Raw genomic sequence first — 20,887 nt, 5'->3', positions numbered from 1 at the left:
AATTCAGCCCCTCTAGTTTAATTAATTACACTTGATCACAAAATTAATTCTTAATTAATTATTGACCAATATTAATTAAACAAATATGATTTCTCCTTTAATATATTATTCTTATAACATATTAATAAATCATAATAACCTCTCTCTCTTTATTTATTTCTCCATTCAAGTTGCTTTGGTGAAGGCAACCCAAAAGGACCATGCACCATCGGGTCAAGTACATACCAAAATAGTTATGGACTTAGACACTAATCCAACAAAAATAACTAAACTAAAAATTTACTGTCAGGTAACCACGACGTGGCCAAGATGCCCACGACATGGTTGCGGATCAGACAGAAAAATAAATGCAGAAAAAATAACTTTTTTTGGTTTTTACCCCACAAAAAGGATCGAATAACTAAAGACAATTAGACTAAAAATCAAATAAGTGGTTCCCCGGCAACGACGTCAAAAACTTGATGTGCACAAAATATACCTATCAACTTTTAAATTTATAACCTAACAAACATATACTAACAATCCACCTATAGGCAGTGTACCTAGTCAGATTATAGTATAGCTTGGGTAACTCGGGTGTCGATCACTGGGAATGGTATTTAATTAATAAAATAACTACTAAAAGCTAAACTAAGAAAAACATCTAAAATGGGGGGTTTTATCTAATTTTACAAGTTCAGAAAAACTTAAACACTCAAATCAAAACGATTGTAATCAATATACTAAAACACTTTCGTTTAGTTTCGAATCCACCTTTTTCCTATGGTTAGTTCTTATTTATGGATTAATAAAGTTGGTTACCAAGTTATTGTAATTAGCAATTCAAGTCCAAATTTACTAATATCTTCACCAATTCATGAACTGCCTTGTATGGTCATACACAAGCAAAACACAAAACTAGTTATTCATTATAGATGAGCTATGTAAGATTTATCTAAACAAACACAATTGTGGTCACATTTATGCTCTCCAACACAACTAAATTTGTTACTTTTATTACTTATCTAAGATTTGGTCGATCCTAGCTCTAGCAATTTAATGGTCACTAAGCTACAGTACACTTGAAATTAAGCAAAAAAGTTACAAATTTTAACATGCTAAGTAATGATAATCAAAAACATGCATAAACCAAATTCATATAATCCATGAAGTAAGAAACTAACTCATAGTTTTAGGTTTCATCTAACTAAACGAAAGCAAGGATTTTTAGCCCATAATTACAGCTGGAAAACACATAAACCTAAGCAAACTAGATTGATCATGATTAAACTAGGAAAACCAAATGTGTAGATGTGAATCCTTGCTCCAATCTCTTTATCCTTTGATCTCTAGTTGAATTATGCCCTCAAACGGTCTTGGAAGGGTATTTTTTGTTAATAGTCGCAGCCTTCAACCCGCTCTCCTATGGAATCGACCTAATGTCCAAGATATATATAGTTAACAAAAATCGCGCCACCACGACGTGGTAAAGGCACCATGTCCTGGTCCTCGTGTTTATCCCGTATTCCCCAAGCCAGCAGCAAGAATTGCGAAGATTCCGTTCACCACGTCGTGGTGGTTGGAAATCCGACTTTTCTCAAAACACGAAAGTCGTCCAAAATTGTGTCTAGTTTTTAGATCATTTTGAATCACCTTAATCAGAGTTACGAGTCATGATATATGGTCAAAATACTGCCAAGGGGTCAAGGTGTCCAACAACATCCTTCTTGTGTCTTCTTCTTGCCAAAGCTTGCATTTTCCTGCTTCCAGCTTCCATATTGCTTCTGAGCATGTCTTTTATGCTACATAACAGATATTAAACATAATAAATACCTTTTGTTCTATAGTAAGCTTAAATATAACTAATAGTATTAAGATATGATGTAAAATATATATGTAGATATGAGCATATCATGGTGGGTCAGTCGTGATCTGGTTGGCAATGGGCAGTACCGAGCAAACAACTTTGATAATATCATTCCTAAGTTATATCATCACAACCAGGTTATTGCTGATCTCCTGAGGAATATTCAAGTTGCGTATGAGAAATACTCTAAGGTTTTGCTTGCTGGCGTTGGTATACGACCTTCCTGGAGGCATCGGAGGAAGATGCCCATCTTCTATAAACTGTTACTAATGGTGAGTAGTTCGACTATTCCCTTATCCCTTCCCCCCCCCCCCCTTTGTTGGGAAAGGATGTGGGAACTTTATGCTTGGTTATTTTTATTCCTGGCTTGTTTTCGCTTTGACTGGCGTTGAATCCCCTCTCTCGATGGATGAGGTTTTGCGGAAGCAGTATCGGGGGAAGCTGGAGCATTGAGAGACTGATCTGGTTGAGATGCTTCCCCTGCCTTGCCGGGCTAATCGGCTCGCTGTGACTGCTTCTCCAGTATCACTGGTTGTGGAGGGATCTCCGGCATCCATTGGAGAACCGCCTTTGGCCGCCAACTTATCTCAACGGTTGCTCCATCTCTTGTTGTCGGTTCTGGCCATACGGAGGTAGTTGAGGATAAAAAAATGGCATCCTTTCTGACATCCGACGGGACATTGCTAAGAAGAAATATGTCTTGGCCATGGGGGAGACCTCCACTGATCTCTTTAACATCGGAAGGCGGGTTCAATCGAGACACAACTTTAGTCGTTTATTGAACTCGATCTCCTCCACGCCGGAGGCAGTTTTTGTGATCCTTGATGACGACGTGCAACAGTCCGAGGGGGATCGAGGGGCAATCAAGCAGCCCATAGTTCATGTTCCATCTATTCCACAGTCTTCTTCTGATCTTTTTCCCCTTGGGGGTCCCGGGGGTGCTGAGCTGCAATAAACCGCACCTCGCTAGGGGGTCTCTGGGGGTGGTTCTGGTCCCAATTTTTTTGTTCCTGCTTGGAGTTTACAAAATGAATCTCGCTCATCTGTCTGCACCAACACTGTGTAATTTGCTTGCCATGCATTTCCGCCCGTTGCTGTCGCCGATATGGAGGCCATGGGTAGCCCTGCCTAATATGTCTCACTAAAATGTTAGAAACTCAGAAAATCAGATCTTGGGGGTTTAGGAAAGGTTTGAGAGAGAAATTTGACTCAAAATGGTCAAGAAAGAAAAGAGAGTTTGACTTCTATTTATAGCAAGTTTTGATAAGGCACGTCGTGTCGTAGTAAAGAGTGCACTGTCTGGCGGCGATGTAACTCTCATCTGGTGATGCCTCGTATCGCTCTCTCGTTGGTCCACATCGTTGATTCTGGTGGAAGAAAGGGTGTCCGACGCTGCCACGTGGCAGCTTCTGGGTAGTGCCACTTCTCCTTCAGTAGGTAAATTCTCGCGATCTTTGAAAAATCGTAACTTTCGCATACAAGCTCCGTTTTCGACGTTGTTTACTTCCATAGATTCGTGTCAATGCGTACTACAACATTCATGTAGAATTTATTAACTAATTTTCAATCTATTTTCACTTTATAGCCTATAAAGATTACACAGTAAAAGACTTTCTGAAATTTATATTTTCTTCATACGAGCTCCATTCTCGACGTTCTTTATATCGACGGATTCGTATTTACAAGGGCATCAACTCATCTTTACATTAATTTGGCTAAAAAGTAATTTGTCATCGTTTCATATTTTATGACACAAATACAGATGTACTGAAACTTCGAAAATTCGTAACTTCTTCATATAATGTCATATTTTGGCGTTCTTTAGACTCACGGGTTTGTAATCACAACTACTAAAACTTTTATCGAGATTATTTAATCTAAATAATCTTTTTTATAAACGTATTTAACACAATTTTTTATTTTTAAAATAACTTTTATACAAATATTATATAACCATTTTGCCCAAACTTCATGTATATAATATGTATATAAATCACCTTTATATAGACGACCACCGACCCCTGGTACTCCAACCAACATGGAACCACTTTTATATCCTAACATACAAGGATATATACTACAACATATAGTATAGTGAGGAAACTCACATGAATCATAGACCCAAAGAAATACAGCAACCCCCTCACTCCCTGCACTAATCATTGCCACGAACCGACTGACACCAAATACAGACAAATCCTTATTCAATAACCAGGTATTTCAAGTTTGATCCAAAGTCAAACTAGCCAAAAGTCAATGATCAACAGTTAACAAAAGTCAACGGTTAACCTGATGGGTTTTGATCATATCTACATTCCTATGTGATCATGCAACCCTAGTTGCGTTGGATCTAGTTTTTTCTCAAGTTATACATGCAAATCAATTATCCAAAGTATAACCCTAGATCTAGCATACATAATTTTGAAATTCTTGTATATAAAAGGGTTGTAAGATTACCTCACTTGTTATATTGTAATAACAAGAATAATCCTTAAAGTCCTTGACTCTTGAAAGCTTAGTGCCCCAAGTGTTGCACCTCTAGTGGAGTTACAAACACTCAACACAACAAGGATAACTTAGAGAAATGATGAAATCGGCCAAGTTCTCTTAAAATCACTTAAGGGCCGAAATCCTTAGGGTTTAGGAGGTTTATATATGGCTATGTTGCTTGGTCTTGAAGCTGGACTTGAATAACGAAACCCTAGTTCCTAACTTAAGCCCAAAGCAACCCATGGACCTCCTTGGTAATCCCTTGGATGAAATCTTATGGGGTAACCCATGAATTTCGTCCACTCCACTTACAAGGAGTCCTAAGCCCAGCTTCACAATTATCAATGATTTGCAAAACAACCCCTCCATTATTAATCAATTCCTTTTAATCCCAAAATTAACATCAAATTAATTTCTGATTAATTACTAATTAATAATATGATTTCCAAATAATATATTAATCTTATAATATATTAATAAAATCATTTTGACTACCAAATTATTATTCATATAATAAATCCTAATCTCTATCTCTCTCCTCTAGTCATCCTATCAAGTTGCATGAGTGAAGCCAACCCAAAAGGACCTGCTCATAATCAAATCAAGTACATACCAAATCTAGTTATGGGCTTAGTCACCTAATCCAACACAACCAAGTCAACACTCACCACGACATGGAGAAACACTCACCACCGCATGGAGACCTCATAGCCACGTAGTGGGCATGATAGGACAAATTAGTCGATATGCATGACTCTACCACAACATGGAAAGCCCTTGTCCACATCGTGGTTTCAAGAAAACGGACATATTATTCATTAAGAGCTTAATCCTTATAGATCTAAACCCATAACTTCAAATCTTGTCCTTTCCAATCACTTAATGGATAAAGTTTCCAACTTTATCCATTAGGACTCTACTACAAAGGCAAGATCTACACTTCTAAATCCAATAATTCCTTAATGAGGCCACTCTTGAACATGGATTCAAAGTAACTCCAACCATTACTCATTTCTCAATTACCAGAGGCTTAGAAACCACAAGAGGACCATAACAAGCTCTAGATTTCCTCAAACTTCAAGAGCATCCATCGAAGGGACAAAGACCACCCAAAATGACCCCAAATTGAATCTAGAAGAAGAAATGACAATGTATGAACTTTATGCCTCAAATAGCTCAAAAATCAGAAGAGGATGATGGATCCAGATCGGCTCCTTGCTTCCTTACAGCAAAGTGAACTTCCCCCTTCCTCAAGCTTCACAAAAATCCAAAGATTAAGCTCCAAATCAAGAAAAATAGACTGTCAAGCAGGCATGGTCGCTAGGGTTTTGTTGTTGAAGGGTTGGAGGCTGAAGAGGATGCCCTAATCCTTGGTATTAGGTGCTTAAATATGAAAAAAAAAACATAAAAGATCTTGGGCTTAGGTTGTAGCCGCTGCCACTATGTGGCATTTTTCTTCCCACGTCGTGGCGACCATCAGATACGTGTTTCATGCATTTGGCATACCATGTCGTGGTGCTCCATTCACCACGATGTGGCACTGGATTTTTCCCATAAATCTTACCTTTGATCCCTCCAAGTCCTTAACTGATCCTGTAAAATAGGTGTTAAAAAAACCTAGTATGCGTACTTCGATGCTTCCATGTAGCATTTGGTCTCAAAGTCAATTTCCATAAATCTAGAATTTTTGGTGTTTGGGCCCATATGAAAGAAGTCATCCAATGGGCTTCTCCTCATGGATGTGAACCAACCACACTACCATTTACCTATCTTTGAGTTCTCATTGGTGCAAATGTGAATCTCAAGAAACATTGGAAGCTGATTATTAAAAGATTCAAATCCAATTTGACCTCATGGAAGGCAAAAACATTTTCGTTTGGTGGAAGATTAACCCTTATTAAGTGGTCTTAAATAACATCCCCACGTATTATTTTCACTTTTTGTAGCACATATTGGAGTCATAGACGCCCTTGAGAAAATTTGAAGGCAATTCCTATGGGGGGAACAGATAACAAAAACATGATTAGTTGGGTGTGCTAGAAAAAGATATTGGCACCTAAAGATTTTGGGGGTCTTGTCTAAATCTTTACTTAATTATTAAATGGTGGTGGTGACTAAGGATGGACAACTCTTCACTATGGAGTCCTGTTATTCAAGGGATCCACAACCTCAAAAAAAGTGGTAGATTGTATATCCGAAAAAATCCATCAGTGGTGTATGGAATAACATGGAAGGGGTGAAAGTCGATCTCAACAATTTGGGAGTTAGTATAAACAAGGTTATAGTTAGACAGATGGGCTTTAGGAATGACACTTTATTTTGGATAGATAAATAGGTTGACACTAACCCACTTAAAGACATATTCCCAGACCTTTTTGAACTAGAACGATACAAAATGTGCAAGGTCACAAATAGGGTTCATATTGGTGGTCTGACTTTGGACTAGAAAAAAAACTTCGTCTACCAGTGATCAGGTAAGAGATTTAACTATGTTATCCTCTATTATTGGAACTTTCTATCCGAACTCAAGGACCAATCATTAGACCTGTGGTATTTCAACCGATGACGTATACTATGTTGATACACTAAGAAGCAAAATTGATCAATATGGGGCTGACTATGATGATGTTGTTATTAACTGGATACATGAGGTCCCTATTAAGGTCTCATGTTTCATATGGTGAGCGAATCTTGGGCTATCCTGATTGTGTGTGAACTTGTGCAAAGGGGGTATCCATTGGGTCCACAAGATGAGATTATTGCTTAAATAAGCATGAAGATGTTAGTTGGTGCCTGCTGGCATCCACTGTCTAGGAATGAGTATTTAGATGGTGTGATATTTCTACTCCACATTTTGGTATAGTTTGGCGAATTAATTGATTTTGCTGCAAAGGGGAAATTTTCTAATAAAGATGAATAACTTTATTAGCATTTGATATGATTCATTATGGTTGATTTGGAAGGCAATATGTGATAGATGGTTCAAAAGGCTCTGTATACTCCAACTAAGGTGGCAGATAATGTTAAATCCTCAATGTTCACTTGGATTAAATATAGGAGATCAAATTGTTCTTACAATTGGGTTGAGTGGTGTATTAACCCAGTTTTATGTAAGCAACCTTTGTATTTGTTTTGATTGTTCTTGTCTAGCTACTTGCTAGGCGTGACTTATATATATATATATATATATATATATATATATATATATATATATATATATATATATATATATTCGTCGGTTCCAAAAAAACTTACTTGGTGGGAATCCAATTTTCGTATGAGTATAAAAAGATATAATAGTGTCGATTAACGATTCATTGATCACTTTGTATTCCCGTTATGGTGCCAAAAAATTATTGAAAGACTACAAGTCTTTGTTATGGTGTTCTTAAGATAGAAGGATGAATTCCTTGCGACATATAATCTTGACATCTAAGAGGAAAATGGCCTTATGCACCCATTTAAAACATATACTATCATCAAGTAACATCTTACATAAGTTGAGATAAGTTGAAGACGCACATATTCTAAGATTTCTTGACCAAGTCATTATTTCTATACTAAATAGAGAAAACAAACAAAAATATATAGCTTATGAGGTCAAGCATCGATTTTATTAAAAATATGGTAAACTTTACTATTTGAGCGGCTCACATCAACCAGCCAAAAGCCCATGTGATAGGTTAATCACGAAATATTAGCAATAATTTTAGTGAGTCATAGTTTAGAACTTGGATCTCTTGTGTATAATTTTACTCATTAACTGCAAGACTCTTATAACGAGGATAATATTTGTCTTATTAAGTACATCAAGTACAAAAGAAACGACATGACTCTTTTTTGACCATACCATTGGTTGGTACCGTACTTTCAATTGTTTGTCATGTAACTTTCACTTTGTAATTGATATTTATGTTTTTATAACTATTTTGAAGGAGAGGTGATGTTTTCACTAATGTTTTTTAATCACTCACTTAAAAACAATGTGTTTTGGCTTTTATAACATCATTGTAATCGAAATATAGAAAATTATCATGAATGTATAAACGTCAAAACGCATTATTTTTAAATAGATGAATAAAAAAACACAACTAGAAATATCACCTTCCACTTTGAAGGTGTTAATTAAACATATATAATAAAAATGGTTTTACTTTTATAAATTATATGCTAAATGACATGCTACAAAAATATACATTTACAAGTTTACCAATATATCACCTAAATCTTATTCTTATGACAAAATAATCTATAATAAATTTGTGCATTGGTTAATGATTTGTTCCTAACCAAATAGATTTGATCCTTGAGACTCCCTTGTGAAAAGAAGATGCGTCGATAATATGGAGTTTTTAAGGTGGAAATGAGTTTGTTTTTGTATATAAGCATATCGTAAAGGGTCGAAAGTGACAGAAGCTAACAAAAATGTACAATGTCAGAAGTGGGATTTGAACCCACGCCCTCTTTCGAAGACCAGAACTTGAGTCTGGCGCCTTAGACCACTCGGCCATCCTGACTTGGATTTGTTTTTGAGTATCAATTTTTCTACATATAGTATAAGAAAAGTAATAATACCAAAGAACGTAAGATGCTAAAAGTGACTCGGATAGCGGACAGATTTTTCATTATATCTTTGAAAAATTTCTTTGTCAAAGATAGGGTTTTATTCGGGATATTTTAGATTGGATCGCTTTTTTTTATTTGTCTTTTTTCTTTTTTGTATTAAAACTTTTTGCCTCCCTTTTTTCATATATGGAATTTTCCTAATGAATGTGACCGTTTCTTGTTTTATATATATCTTTACTTTTTTTATAAAACCATAATTTCAGTTTTATAAATTTTGAAAGTGATATATTATCATAAAAATCAATAATATATATGAATTTTTATAATCAGTTCAGACAAAATAAACCATAGGGTTGCTTTCGCTAAATCCATTTCGGCTTCTTCCTTCTCTTTTGTAGTTTTATGCGTTTTTTCCTTTAGTTTTTGGAGAATTTGTCCCATATAGCAAGGATATGGGAACTTTTTAGGTTTTATAAGTCTTTATTATATATTCAATTCAACAAAATTGTACAAGGACTTTAGTAAGACTTGTGGACTAAGAAATTGGGTTTGGGGTCGTTCAATCTTTTAATGATACATAAAATGTATACATATTAAGTTAAAAATCGTAGTTTCATAAATATATATACAGCCTAAGAGCCTTAGGACCAGGCCACTAGGGTCGTATGCAAAATATACATTTTTCGTTCCGTATTCGATTATGCTTTTTACTTAATAAACAAAAGGTGTTCATAGTTTTTTGTTTATTTAGTTAAAAATGAAAAATGTTTCCCTTCGTGAATGTTTGTTTAATTGTTAATGTTTGTTTATTTATGTTCATTTACTATGCAATTAATTTTTATTTTGGGAAAATGACTTAGGAGGGTAATTACCTTTTATCCGTGTTCACATATTGGAAACTTCTTCTTTTTTGTACATAATAAAGCAACTAACTTGTTTTAACTGTTTAAATTACACCAATATTATCGGTTAATACCTGTTTTAACCGGTAACTCAAAGGGAAAATGACTTAGGAGGTTAACTACCTCTTATCCGTGTTCACATGTTGGCAACTTTTTATTTTTTGTACATAAGAAAGCAACTAACTTGTTTTAACTGTGTAACATCCCAAAAATCATGACCAAAAATTTTGTTTTTAATGTAATACTAAAACCATAATTGTCAACCATTAATTTAATACTTCGATATCAGGCCCCGTCTGGCATCGAGCCTCGCTCGGTATACATATCTCTCTCTCTTAGGCCCCGCCTATCTCCGGGCATCGCCCGCTAAACACATACAACCATATAACATGCTAACACATAAAGAAACATACTCTGCTAATAATGAGATATGGAACATCGTCCGTACTCAGCTAGTGATGAGATATGGGACCTCGTTCACACTCACCTCCTTATCAGGCACATACAAGTATCACACAGACAACAAGTATAATCTAACATGCAAACATTCCTCGGGCACCCGCCCGACATCGGACCTTGGTCTGGAATAATATACTAGCATGCAATGCCTAGGGCTAACCCCCTGTTCACACAGTGAGGAGACCCATTCACACAGTGAGGAGACTCACCTTGCACTGCTGAAGCCCTAGGTGGAACTAGTTGAGTACGGATGAAGTTCCATATCTCATTATTAGCAGAGTATGTTTCTTAGGACAGGGATGCGGTAGAGTATGTTTCTTTATGTGTTAGCATGTTATATGATTGCATGTGTTTAGTGGGTGGGGCCTAAGAGAGACAGATCTATATACCGAGCGGGGCTCGATGCCAGACGGGGCCTGATGTCGGGCAGGGTCCGATGCCAAAGTATTAAATTAATGGTTTGACAATTATGGTTTTAGTATTAAATTAAAAATGAAATTTTTGTTCATGATTTTTAGGATGTTACACAGTTAAAACAAGTTAGTTGCTTTCTTATGTACAAAAAATAAGAAGTTGCCAATATGTGAACACTGATAAGAGGTAATTACCCTCCTAATTTATTTTCATTTTGAGTTACCGGTTAAAACAGGTATTAACCGGTAATATTTGTGTAATTTAAACAGTTAATACAAGTTAGTTGTTTTATTATGTACAAAAAAGAAGTTGTCAATATGTGAACACGGATAAGAGGTAGTTACCCTCCTAAGTCATTTTCTCTTTTATTTTTGATTTTTTTTAATTGTTAATATGGCCTATCATGAATATGTTTACTTAATGTTTTGATTTGTTAAACTTATCATATGCTAATATGGTTTTTTACAAATTTGGCTAGGTATATTTTCTTATTGTCGTCTCAAATTTGCACTGGTTGTGAGCCAGTTGCATATAGATAGTTGGAATATTACCGTATACAACGGTTGTAGGTAGTTCAATTATTTTAAGAGAATTTTCTTTTTGGAACAACGAAATTCTATCAAGACAAACTAGCAATGGGCTATTATAAAAATTTATAAAAAAGAAATTGAAAGAGATGGATTATGAATCCAACCGATCCATTTCATATTACATGTAGAGTTTCTATCACAAGTTTGGGGTAGTCCATTCGGTTAAAAAGGGGTTACTAACCAGAAGGTTTTGAATTCTACCTCAGACATATATTAACCAGTCTTTCCACAAAAAAAAGAAAAAGAAAAGAAAAAAAAAAAAAAAAAAAAAAGCCTCTACTACCATATAGCCGTAATTACAACCATATCAAGACGTTTTCATAAGTAGCTTTAAAATGGTCAAATCCACATCCCACCGAGAGTTATAAAACTACGAAATAGAGTTAGTCAAAGAACATTTGAGAAGCAGAAAAAAGAACTCTTACCGACCACTTATACTTTAGAGAAAACTTCAAAAATGGTCCCTGTGGTTTCAAAAAGTTTGAAGTTTGGTCCTTAATTTACAAAAACCTTACGAATCGTCTCTGTGGTTTCAAAACTTTTAACATTTGGTCATCCCGGCTAACTCCGTTACCATTTAGCTGTTAACTCAGGGGTATTTTTGTCATTTCATTGCATAGGAACCATTTATGAGGTTTTTAATTACTTTTTTTTAAATAAATAATATTTAATATGCAAGGGGTCTCTCTCTCTCTCTCTCTCTCTCTCTCTCTCTCTCTCTCTCTCTCTCTCTCTCTCTCTCTCTCTCTCTCCGATTTTTGTTCCATCGTGTAATTGACCTTGTAAACGACCCCAAATCCACTGCGACCTAATTCATTTTCATGGGAGAAGTTTTTGGTTATGTTTTTGAGAACTTGAACAAAGAAGGTGAATCGATGCCCGTTCCAGGTCCTTTGGTGGGAGTAGGTGATGATGTCATTACTGGTGCAGGTACCGAAGCATTGTGCTTCTTTGCCCTAGTCTTCTTCTTTCTAGGCACCAAAGCAGTAACTATAAAAGTCGAAGCAGTCACTGGAGCTGGAGGAGACGAGATCGAAGATTGATTTTGATTTTAGGTCAGAGGTGACCAACTCTGCAACAAGAATGTAAACGATTGGTGGAGCTGTCGTAGAATTCTCTTTGTGCGATTTCACAAGACAACACCTAACTCTTTGAGATTTAAATGATGTCAGGTCTTTTGATACATGTTTGATGTTGGTTTTGGTTTTGAATTGTTTGATGTTGATTTTGGTTTGGATTTTACTATAGATTTCAAGATCGATTTTGATTTTAGGTTAGAGGTGACCATTGGTGTTTTCCTTTTTGTATATGAACAAATCGATTCCAAAACTGGTTTGTATAAGGGTAAGTAATTGTTGGGAGGTGAAGGTAAAAGAATGGGGTGATGTTTTCTGATCGTGGTTGCAATAATGTATCTGATTTTTCCCATGTTTCTTTTTTCACATCGAACCAACAACTGACACACTTGTTTATTTTTCATCAATAGGGGAGGGCTTCTTGATGGATACTTTCTTGATGGGAGGGGAAGAAAGGTGAAGAGAGGAGGAGAGATGAGGTCGTCACAATCGATTTGGCGTCTTGTCAGGGGGTGTATGCCTAGGATTAATCGCCGAAGGCGATGGTGGTGAAGGACGAACTAGTTCGGTGGAGCTCTCATGGAGATTTAGACAGTATGGCTCTTATGATTAACAATCCAAGAAAATAAGGAGGGTGAACAACAAACCTAGAAAAACGAGAGAGAGAGAGAGAGAGAGAGAGAGAGAGACCCGTTTATATTTCATTTTTTCTTTTTTTTTCAACAAAAAAGTAACTAAAAACCTCATAAATGGTCCTGTGTAGTGAAATGACAAAAATACCCCTGACTTAACGGCTAAATGATAACAGAGTTAGTCGGAATGACCAAATGTTAAAAGTTTTGAAACCACATGGACGATCTGTGAGGTTTTTGTTAATTAAGGACCAAACTTCAGATTTTTTGAAACCACATGGACCATTTTTGAAGTTTTGTCTTTATTTTATGTTATTAATGGTAAAACTATACAACATAATATAAAAAAACTCTTATCTACCACCTACCAAACTTGGTTTTAATATTTCACTAGGTGTAGGATCCATGTATTACATAAGTTAATTAAAATAAATAAATAAAAATATTTAAATATTTAAGAATTTTAGATTTACAAGAAAATAAGAAAAATAATGAATTATTAAAATTGATTTTTATTTATCTTTTAAATTTAAATAAATAAACAAAATAAACTAATGAGTTTAAATTTGAAAATTTTGAAATAAGAAGGTGAGTTAAATAATGAAATTGATATTTATTTATTAATATATTTATTGTAATTATTACATAAAAATATTATATGAAATTTATTAAAATAAAAAAAAAAAAAAAAAAACTCATAAAATGACGTGTAGAAAAAAATTATTTCAAAGTAACCATAAAATGAGATTTCACAAATTAAATGAGAGTATGACATATGACAAAAAAAAAACCCTTCATTTATTAGAGGATATAACTTCTCACCCTCCATATATTTAACCGTTTTCCACCATCATATAAATATGTAAAATCATTACATTTCACATATCAAATTTTAGGGTTATGTTTGAAGTGGTTTGGTTCGATTATTGGTCAAAACTGAACAATAACCATTACAATTGATTAATGTATTTCGATAACCATTTGGTAGAGGTTAATATTGGTTTTGGTTAATGATGTTAGTCGGTTAATGGTTAATATCAATTAACCATAATGGTCCAATATGACATAAAAATAAAAATAAAAATTCTATAAAAATTGAAAACATAAAGTTCAGTGTTAAAAAAAAAAATGATTGTATATGTAACTGTATTGATAGAAGATTACTTATCCTATTTAATTCCAAATAATTACACTTTAAATTTTCAATTCGTAATATAATTACATACCATATATTTAGTATTATATTATATTAAAAAATTTAGAAATATTATTGGTTCGGATCGGTTTATGTTGTTCGGTTTTAAATGAAAACCATAACTAAACCATAAGTATCCGGTTAATCAAAATTAGAAACTGCATCAGATCTTTTAGTAATGGTTTGGTTATATCGGTTAATTTGGTTATGGTTCGGTTTTTTAGTTAATATGCTCACCCTTCAATATGCCCCGGGTACTTAGAAGATGCTCGAAAAAATTAAAACTGTTGTGAAGTAATATGTTCATGAGAGAAGCTTGGAATCCAAGTGGAGTTTCGTGATTAATACTACAAAAACTGAGATTTACACCTAATTACATGATTAATAGTTATTTGAAATATTTGTTACAATGCGAACACATTTTATCCTTTACGATTATGATGTTTAGTTGTATACGAAATGTTGTTTAGGATACAAAATTAATTGTGATCCAGCGGATTTTATAATATCAGGACATCGATTTGTATGTTCTAAAATCAACTTTGGTTCTTCTACTATGAAAAAATAAATATATTTTGGGGTTTGAAGGTGCAAAATTGCAAATGAGTTTGTTTTGTATTTAGGCATATCTTAAAGGATCGAAGGTGACAAAAGGTCAAAGGATGAGTACCTAAATGCCTAAAAGTAAAATATAAAGTTAGTTTGTTTCTGTAATAAGTTATTAGCAAAAGGTAACAAAAACTACATAACAAGCTGAAGAGTAAAAAAAATGTCAGAAGTGGGATTTGAACCCACGCCCTCTCTCGAAGACCAGAACTTGAGTCTGGCGCCTTAGACCACTCGGCCATCCTGACTAATGTGTTTTGTAATGGATATTTTATGTGCTATTTAATAGTAAAGGCAAACAAAAAAAAAGTACTTGTTAATTTGTTATTATTTCCAACCAAATTATTTAAATTAAAGGTGAGCAAATTGAGTTCTGTGTTTTGTGATGGATACATTCTTTGTCTGTGACAGTTTTGTGTTGCATTGGGCATGTTGGACAAGAATTGAGAACCAAAAAAAAAAGTTTATTCAAAAATTGGAAAAGGAGTGACTTTTAAAGTTTATTTGGTTGTGGAAAATTAATTTTAATTTTTTGGGAAAAAAATTCAAAAAAAAAAAGAGACGATGTTTTCATTTTCAGTTTTCTAGTAGAAAAGTTAGGAAATATGTTGGGTTAAAACAACTTGAGTTTACATTTTTATTTTAGAAAATTACTAAACATGTTCGGAATGTGTATTTTCTTTTAGGTCTTATTTTCCACTTTTTATAATTCAAATAATACAATATTTAACATATTTGAACATAAAACAAAACGAATTTGTAATTTAAGAATTAGCATAATATTCAACATATTTAGCGAAAAAGTAAACATAAAAAGGAAATATTTCTAAGAAGACAAATTTTACTACATATCAAAGTTGCAAACATCTTGATCTTATGTATACTTTTTTCATAACAAAAAGTCACTAACTTGAATCATTTTATCTTGACCAGTCATATCTAAAGGAAACCCTCTTAAACCACATCCAAACCTTTCTCGTGGTCTTGAAGATTTTCATCACCATATGTAGTAGTGAATAAATTTTCTGCCCATATGTATGTAATTATGTGATGCACATCATGCATGCTTAACGTCTTAAGAGATAGTTTGGTATATCTCATAAAATGTGTGGAATCTTTTTTAAGAGCACCAAATGTTGGTTCTATGAAACTTTGAATGTATGTGTGTTTGGGGTTGGGTGGGTGTGATAGTGTGGGTGGATGTTGGGGTTGGTGTCAATGAGTGGGTGTGTGTATTTGAGAAATTTTTGGAATTGAGAAGCAAGTTACTTGTAATTTAGCAATCTTAAAAAAATATATATTAAAGTAAGCACGTTTTCAAAAATTTCATTATGCTTAGAAATTGTTTCCGGAAAACAATGTATTGCTATTTTTCCACAACCAGAGAGGTCATCAATCTCTCATCTATGTAAAAGACGTCAATGTTATCATCATCATAGAAACTTATCTGGGTTTTATCTCGTATACCAAATGCAACCAAGTTGAAATTACCAACAAAAGCTTATATTATTCCTTCCCTACCACATCTACATATATTTATCACAACCTTTCTCATGGTTCCTCATCTCAAAACAATATAATAATCCTTCCTAATAATGAAAATAATTTTGTCATTTGTCATCTTCTATTGTATTATGTCACATGGTTTTTTCTTATTATTTTCATTCTATTTTTTTCCACATGTCATTTTATGGTTTTTCCAATTTATTAAATTTCACATAATATTCAAATATTTAAATGTAATAATAAATGAACGTTAATTTTATTAATGGACTTTCTTTCTAATTTCCAAATTATTAAATTAAAGTTTCATTAGTTTCTTTTTGTTTATTTATCTAAATTATTTGTTAAAAAAAAAACTTTAATTTTAATAATTCAACATTTTTTTTACTTTTTTTTTATAAATTCAAACTTCAAGTGTTTAGAATTTCATATTTATTATTTTTGTAAATAAACTCATATAATACATAAGTCTCACACTTAGTGGGATGAATATAATCACTAAGTTTGCCAAAATTGGTATTATATCACCAAACGACCACCCTTAAAAAATGTAGGCAAAATGAATTTTACCAAAATAACTTCACCTGTTAGAATTCCACCAAAAAAATACATTTTATATATTATTTCTTTTTCAAGATTTTCTGTATTAAATATTAAAGAGCATTCATAAGGCAAAATTTTGCAAAATGAATGATTATTTTGTTATAAGGCATAGGCTACCCAATTTCGCAAAATGAATGATTATTCTGTTAAATGATGATAGGAGTCTACCCATTTTGGTCATTTTAGTCAACCTTCAACTGCTTATTCCAAAAGTTACAAATCTTGGATGCCATTTCTTTTTTACTTAATAAACTTATTATATTTTTGTCATTTTATTCTTTAACCACCACATTTCAGCTCTACAGACAATATTTTTTCCTATGCGGACCACTTTGACTTACTATAGTAGGTTAAACAATATAAAGTTGTCAATATGCATTAGCTTTAATGGAATATTTAGACACTAAAGCTACTACATTTTGACAAAAAATTTATATTACACTTTGAGTGGTTTTAATTGACAAAACGAAAATATACTGTGGCTAACCACAAAAGAACCAAAATAAAAGGGGTTTTATGTAATTTTCCCATACAGATATCATCAAATAATGAGAAAAAGAAGAAACAAAATCTTACAAGTTGTTTGAACAAAAATCATGGGGTATAGGTATACAAACAAAGTATAAATAAATAAAACCGTTTTAACAAGTGACTGAAATAATAATGAAAAACATAATAAAAACAAAATTAAATTAGCTTCAAAACTGGGTGGCTAATTAATATCTGACAACTTGCGTTTTGCTGTTGTCATCACGATTGTTTCTGCCATAAGGATTACTGTCACTAAATCCATTTCTGCTTCGTGTTTTTTGTCTGAACTTTGATGCATTGCTGTCTATGTTTAGGTTTACCTTTGGAGGGTTTGAAAAGCAGAATGATGCTGCAACAGCCTATTACACAATATAAAATTTTAAATAAACAAATTTCAGAAATTAAAAAAAAAAATAATGGACACACAATAATTAAAAAGATTAAAAACAAAATACCTGCATATCTAGACGATGAACATTAAAAATATCCTTCATGGAATGCGAATTATAAGATAACAAGTACGATCTGTACGCATCTTTCGCAGACTTGTTCAAGTAATAGTTATTGGCAACCAGTTTTTCCTGCATAGTCCAATTATTAAAAAAATTAAAAAATAATAATTTTTAAAAAGTACAATAATGCCCTTATTGTTACGTACCAGATGAGACTGCACATTTGCCATTTTCTTTTCATCAAACTCGTACTCCTTAACAGGTACTTTTGCAGCCTTTTAACATACAACATCAAAAAAACAAGAATTTCAATTTCAATACATATATATTGAAACTCAACACACACACACACACACACACCTTGAGGTAACGAAGAAACTGTAACTCTTCAGGGATAAGAAAAAGCAATGCATTTCCTTTTGCACCTTCTCCACGAGCAGTTCGACCCACACGATGAATATATTCCTTAGGTTCATCTGGAGGATCATATTGCACAATCCAATCCTATAAAAAAAGGAAATAGAAAAAATCTGAATTAAAACAAATGCATGGAGATTTAGGGTTTTAAGGAGAATTATATAAAGGGAAAAAGAAGATACCACAGATGGAATATCAAGACCACGAGCAGCAACATCAGTACATAACAAAATCCCTTTTTCAGCTTTACAGAAATCAAAAAAAGTTGTTGTTCTTTTCTGCTGTTTTTGTTTTCCATGAATATCAAAACAATCGACTTGAATGTATTTGAGAAGCTCAGAGTGGAATTTAACTGAATTGCATGAAGAAAAGAAAACCATGACTTTCTTTGAGAGATTCCTTTTCAAGAAAGAGTAGAGAAGTATGAATCTCTTTGCACTTGGCACCACACAATACCCTTGTTGTAATCCTTCATTTGTCACCTACACCCCAAAACATGTCATATTATATAAAGTATATATAAAACATAACTTGAAATTGAAAAGAAAAAAATATAGTGAAAAAAAAAAAAAGAGAATCTTTTTGCTTACTCTTGTCCTCCCATCATCTACATCAATGTACACTGGAGTAGTTTGAAATGATAAGCGTGCAAGATCCTCAACCTGAGAAAAAAGTATATAAATAAATAAGATACAAATTACAAATAGCTAGAGTTATCAAGGTACAATGTTTGTAATAGAAAAAAAATTAAAAAAAATTATTAGAATTTGTGAAGGAAAGAGGTTGTACCTTCTTTGTCTGAGTTGCAGAAAAGAGTGCAGTTTGCCTTGTCTGCATATTACAGAGAACAGAGTTCAGTTCACTAATGATACGAAAGCTAACTACCACAAGGGTAATATAGTCAGTTAATATGAATAAAAACACATGAAAGAAATAGCAACATAATTTCTTTTACAGCATCCAACTTTCATTTGTTTTTAGTAAAGCATTGTAATGTGTTGCTATTTCTTGCATTTCTTATTAAAAAAAAACAATATGTTGCAAAGTAAAAAGGAATCATACCTTGGGTAAGATTTTAATTATCTGCTTCATTTCCTCTTCAAAGTTTGCTTCCAATATTCTGTCAGCTTCATCAATCACAAAGCACTGCAAATCCAAAAATTGATTGAAAAATCCAATTGGTCATTTCAAATCAAGATAAGAGATTAAATTACCACTTAATGGAGAAAGTCAGAAAAAAGAGACTTTCCCCATTAAGCCCTTGCTTTGTAAAAATTGGCTTTGTCCTTCCATTTCCTCAAGTATCAGTTAATAATAAGAAAACAAGATGAAATGACAAAAGGTTACCTTTAGGTTCTTAAAAATAAAGCCTTTTGTATTCTGAAGATGATCAAGAAGTCTTCCAGGGGTAGCTATCAATAAATTTACTCCTTTCACAATACGCTCGGACTCTGTTCTTCTTCCTGCACCACCCATAACCAACCCTAGAGTCTGTGAATGATACTTGAGAAGATCCTTTGCAACTGCATGAGTCTGTAAAAAAAATCAAGATCACAGAATCATGTTAAATTCAACTTCTACAACATCTTCAAATGTGATACATTTGTTATATATCTAACTATTTATGATTATTTGTTGTGTTTGTTTCATGATCCAAACAACACCTACACCAACAACTGTAATTAGTAAATAGCAAGGTAGAACATGAACCTGTATTGCAAGCTCCCTTGTTGGACAGATGACAACGACACCAGTTCCATTTCGAGGAGCAAAGCAAGCATGATATAACAACTCGACTGCTGGTATAAGAAAGGCTAAAGTTTTCCCAGAACCTGTTCTTGCAGCTCCAAGAACATCCTTTCCTTCCAAAAGAGGAGGAATTGACCTAGCTTGAATCTGCAAATCATAATATACAAGTTAAAGACAGGTAGACGGGTTACAAATTCAATCGATTTAGTCGCATAGGTAAGACTTCAATCCCAAAATTTACCTGAGTCATGTACTGGAAACCCATATCAAGAATAGCTTTCGTTGTTGGTTCAGATAAGGGCAAAGAAGTAAATGAATCGCTACTCATGATTCCAGAATCACCACCACTTTTCTTCACCTTCTTCTTTGTCTTTGTCTCTGTCTCCTTTTCCGCCTCTTCTTCCATGTTCATACCCTCATCACCTTCTTCCTCCTCTTTATTATCATCTGTTTCTGTGTTTTCCTTTTCTTCTTCGCTAGATTTCTTCTCTTTCTTCTTCCTCTTACTTTTCTTCTCTTTCACCGCTGTAACTTCCTCTTCCTTCTCACTGTCATTGATTTCTGCTACTTCCTGTGCTACCAAATCAGGCTCTTCCTCTCCACTGTTCTTCTTGTTCTTGTTCCTTTTTCGTTTCTTTTTGCTGTTAGAACCCTCGCCATTTTCGATTTTGGAATTAGGGCTTTTCTCAAGAACCACCATAGCAGGCAACCACACTTTCACTGTTTAATCTCTGCAGATTTGTGTTCGTAACTTTGGGATGTTGCCGCTGTTTCGGCCTGTTGTTTTGGAGGCAATGAAAATAAGAATTAGGGTTTAAGGTGAGAGCGTGAGGGTTTGCTAACGGTAGCTTGGCGA

General features: G+C 33.7%; 1 protein-coding gene and 2 non-coding genes across 3 annotated transcripts; all 3 read right to left on the bottom strand.

Annotated features, from left to right (window-relative positions):
- Nucleotides 1-8,769: 8,769 nt before the first annotated feature.
- On the bottom strand, nucleotides 8,770-8,853 carry TRNAL-CAA (transfer RNA leucine (anticodon CAA)). Its single transcript has one exon. It is a non-coding gene; the product is annotated as a tRNA-Leu (tRNA).
- Nucleotides 8,854-14,940: 6,087 nt separating this feature from the next.
- TRNAL-CAA (transfer RNA leucine (anticodon CAA)) lies at nucleotides 14,941-15,024 on the bottom strand. The gene has a single exon. It is a non-coding gene; the product is annotated as a tRNA-Leu (tRNA).
- Nucleotides 15,025-17,444: 2,420 nt separating this feature from the next.
- On the bottom strand, nucleotides 17,445-20,887 carry LOC145102318 (P-loop containing nucleoside triphosphate hydrolases superfamily protein). The gene is made up of 11 exons (XM_079039700.1): nucleotides 20,273-20,887; nucleotides 19,993-20,178; nucleotides 19,630-19,815; nucleotides 19,345-19,428; nucleotides 19,072-19,113; nucleotides 18,873-18,944; nucleotides 18,465-18,764; nucleotides 18,226-18,369; nucleotides 18,072-18,140; nucleotides 17,869-17,994; nucleotides 17,445-17,772 (listed from the first exon to the last, which is right to left on the bottom strand). The coding sequence occupies exons 1-11, from the start codon at nucleotides 20,729-20,731 to the stop codon at nucleotides 17,599-17,601; spliced, it is 1,842 nt and encodes a 613-aa protein (XP_078895826.1). The 5' UTR covers nucleotides 20,732-20,887; the 3' UTR covers nucleotides 17,445-17,598.

Source organism: Lactuca serriola, chromosome 4 (assembly GCF_051521515.1).
Source record: "Lactuca serriola cultivar US96UC23 chromosome 4, Lser_US96UC23_V15, whole genome shotgun sequence".
Lineage (NCBI taxonomy): Eukaryota > Viridiplantae > Streptophyta > Magnoliopsida > Asterales > Asteraceae > Lactuca > Lactuca serriola.
Note: the sequence above shows the minus strand (reverse complement) of the source record. Positions and strands in the feature narration are given on the sequence as shown.

Excerpts from the sequence above, each read along its gene's own strand:
- LOC145102318 (XM_079039700.1), bottom strand. The coding sequence starts at position 20,731 with ATGGTGGTTCTTGAGAAAAGCCCTAATTCCAAAATCGAAAATGGCGAG. Across the intron at positions 18,945-19,071 it reads CTGCAACTCAGACAAAGAAG|GTTGAGGATCTTGCACGCTT; the intron begins GTACAACCTCTT and ends CTTTTTTCTCAG. Across the intron at positions 17,773-17,868 it reads TTCATCGTCTAGATATGCAG|GCTGTTGCAGCATCATTCTG; the intron begins GTATTTTGTTTT and ends ATTGTGTAATAG.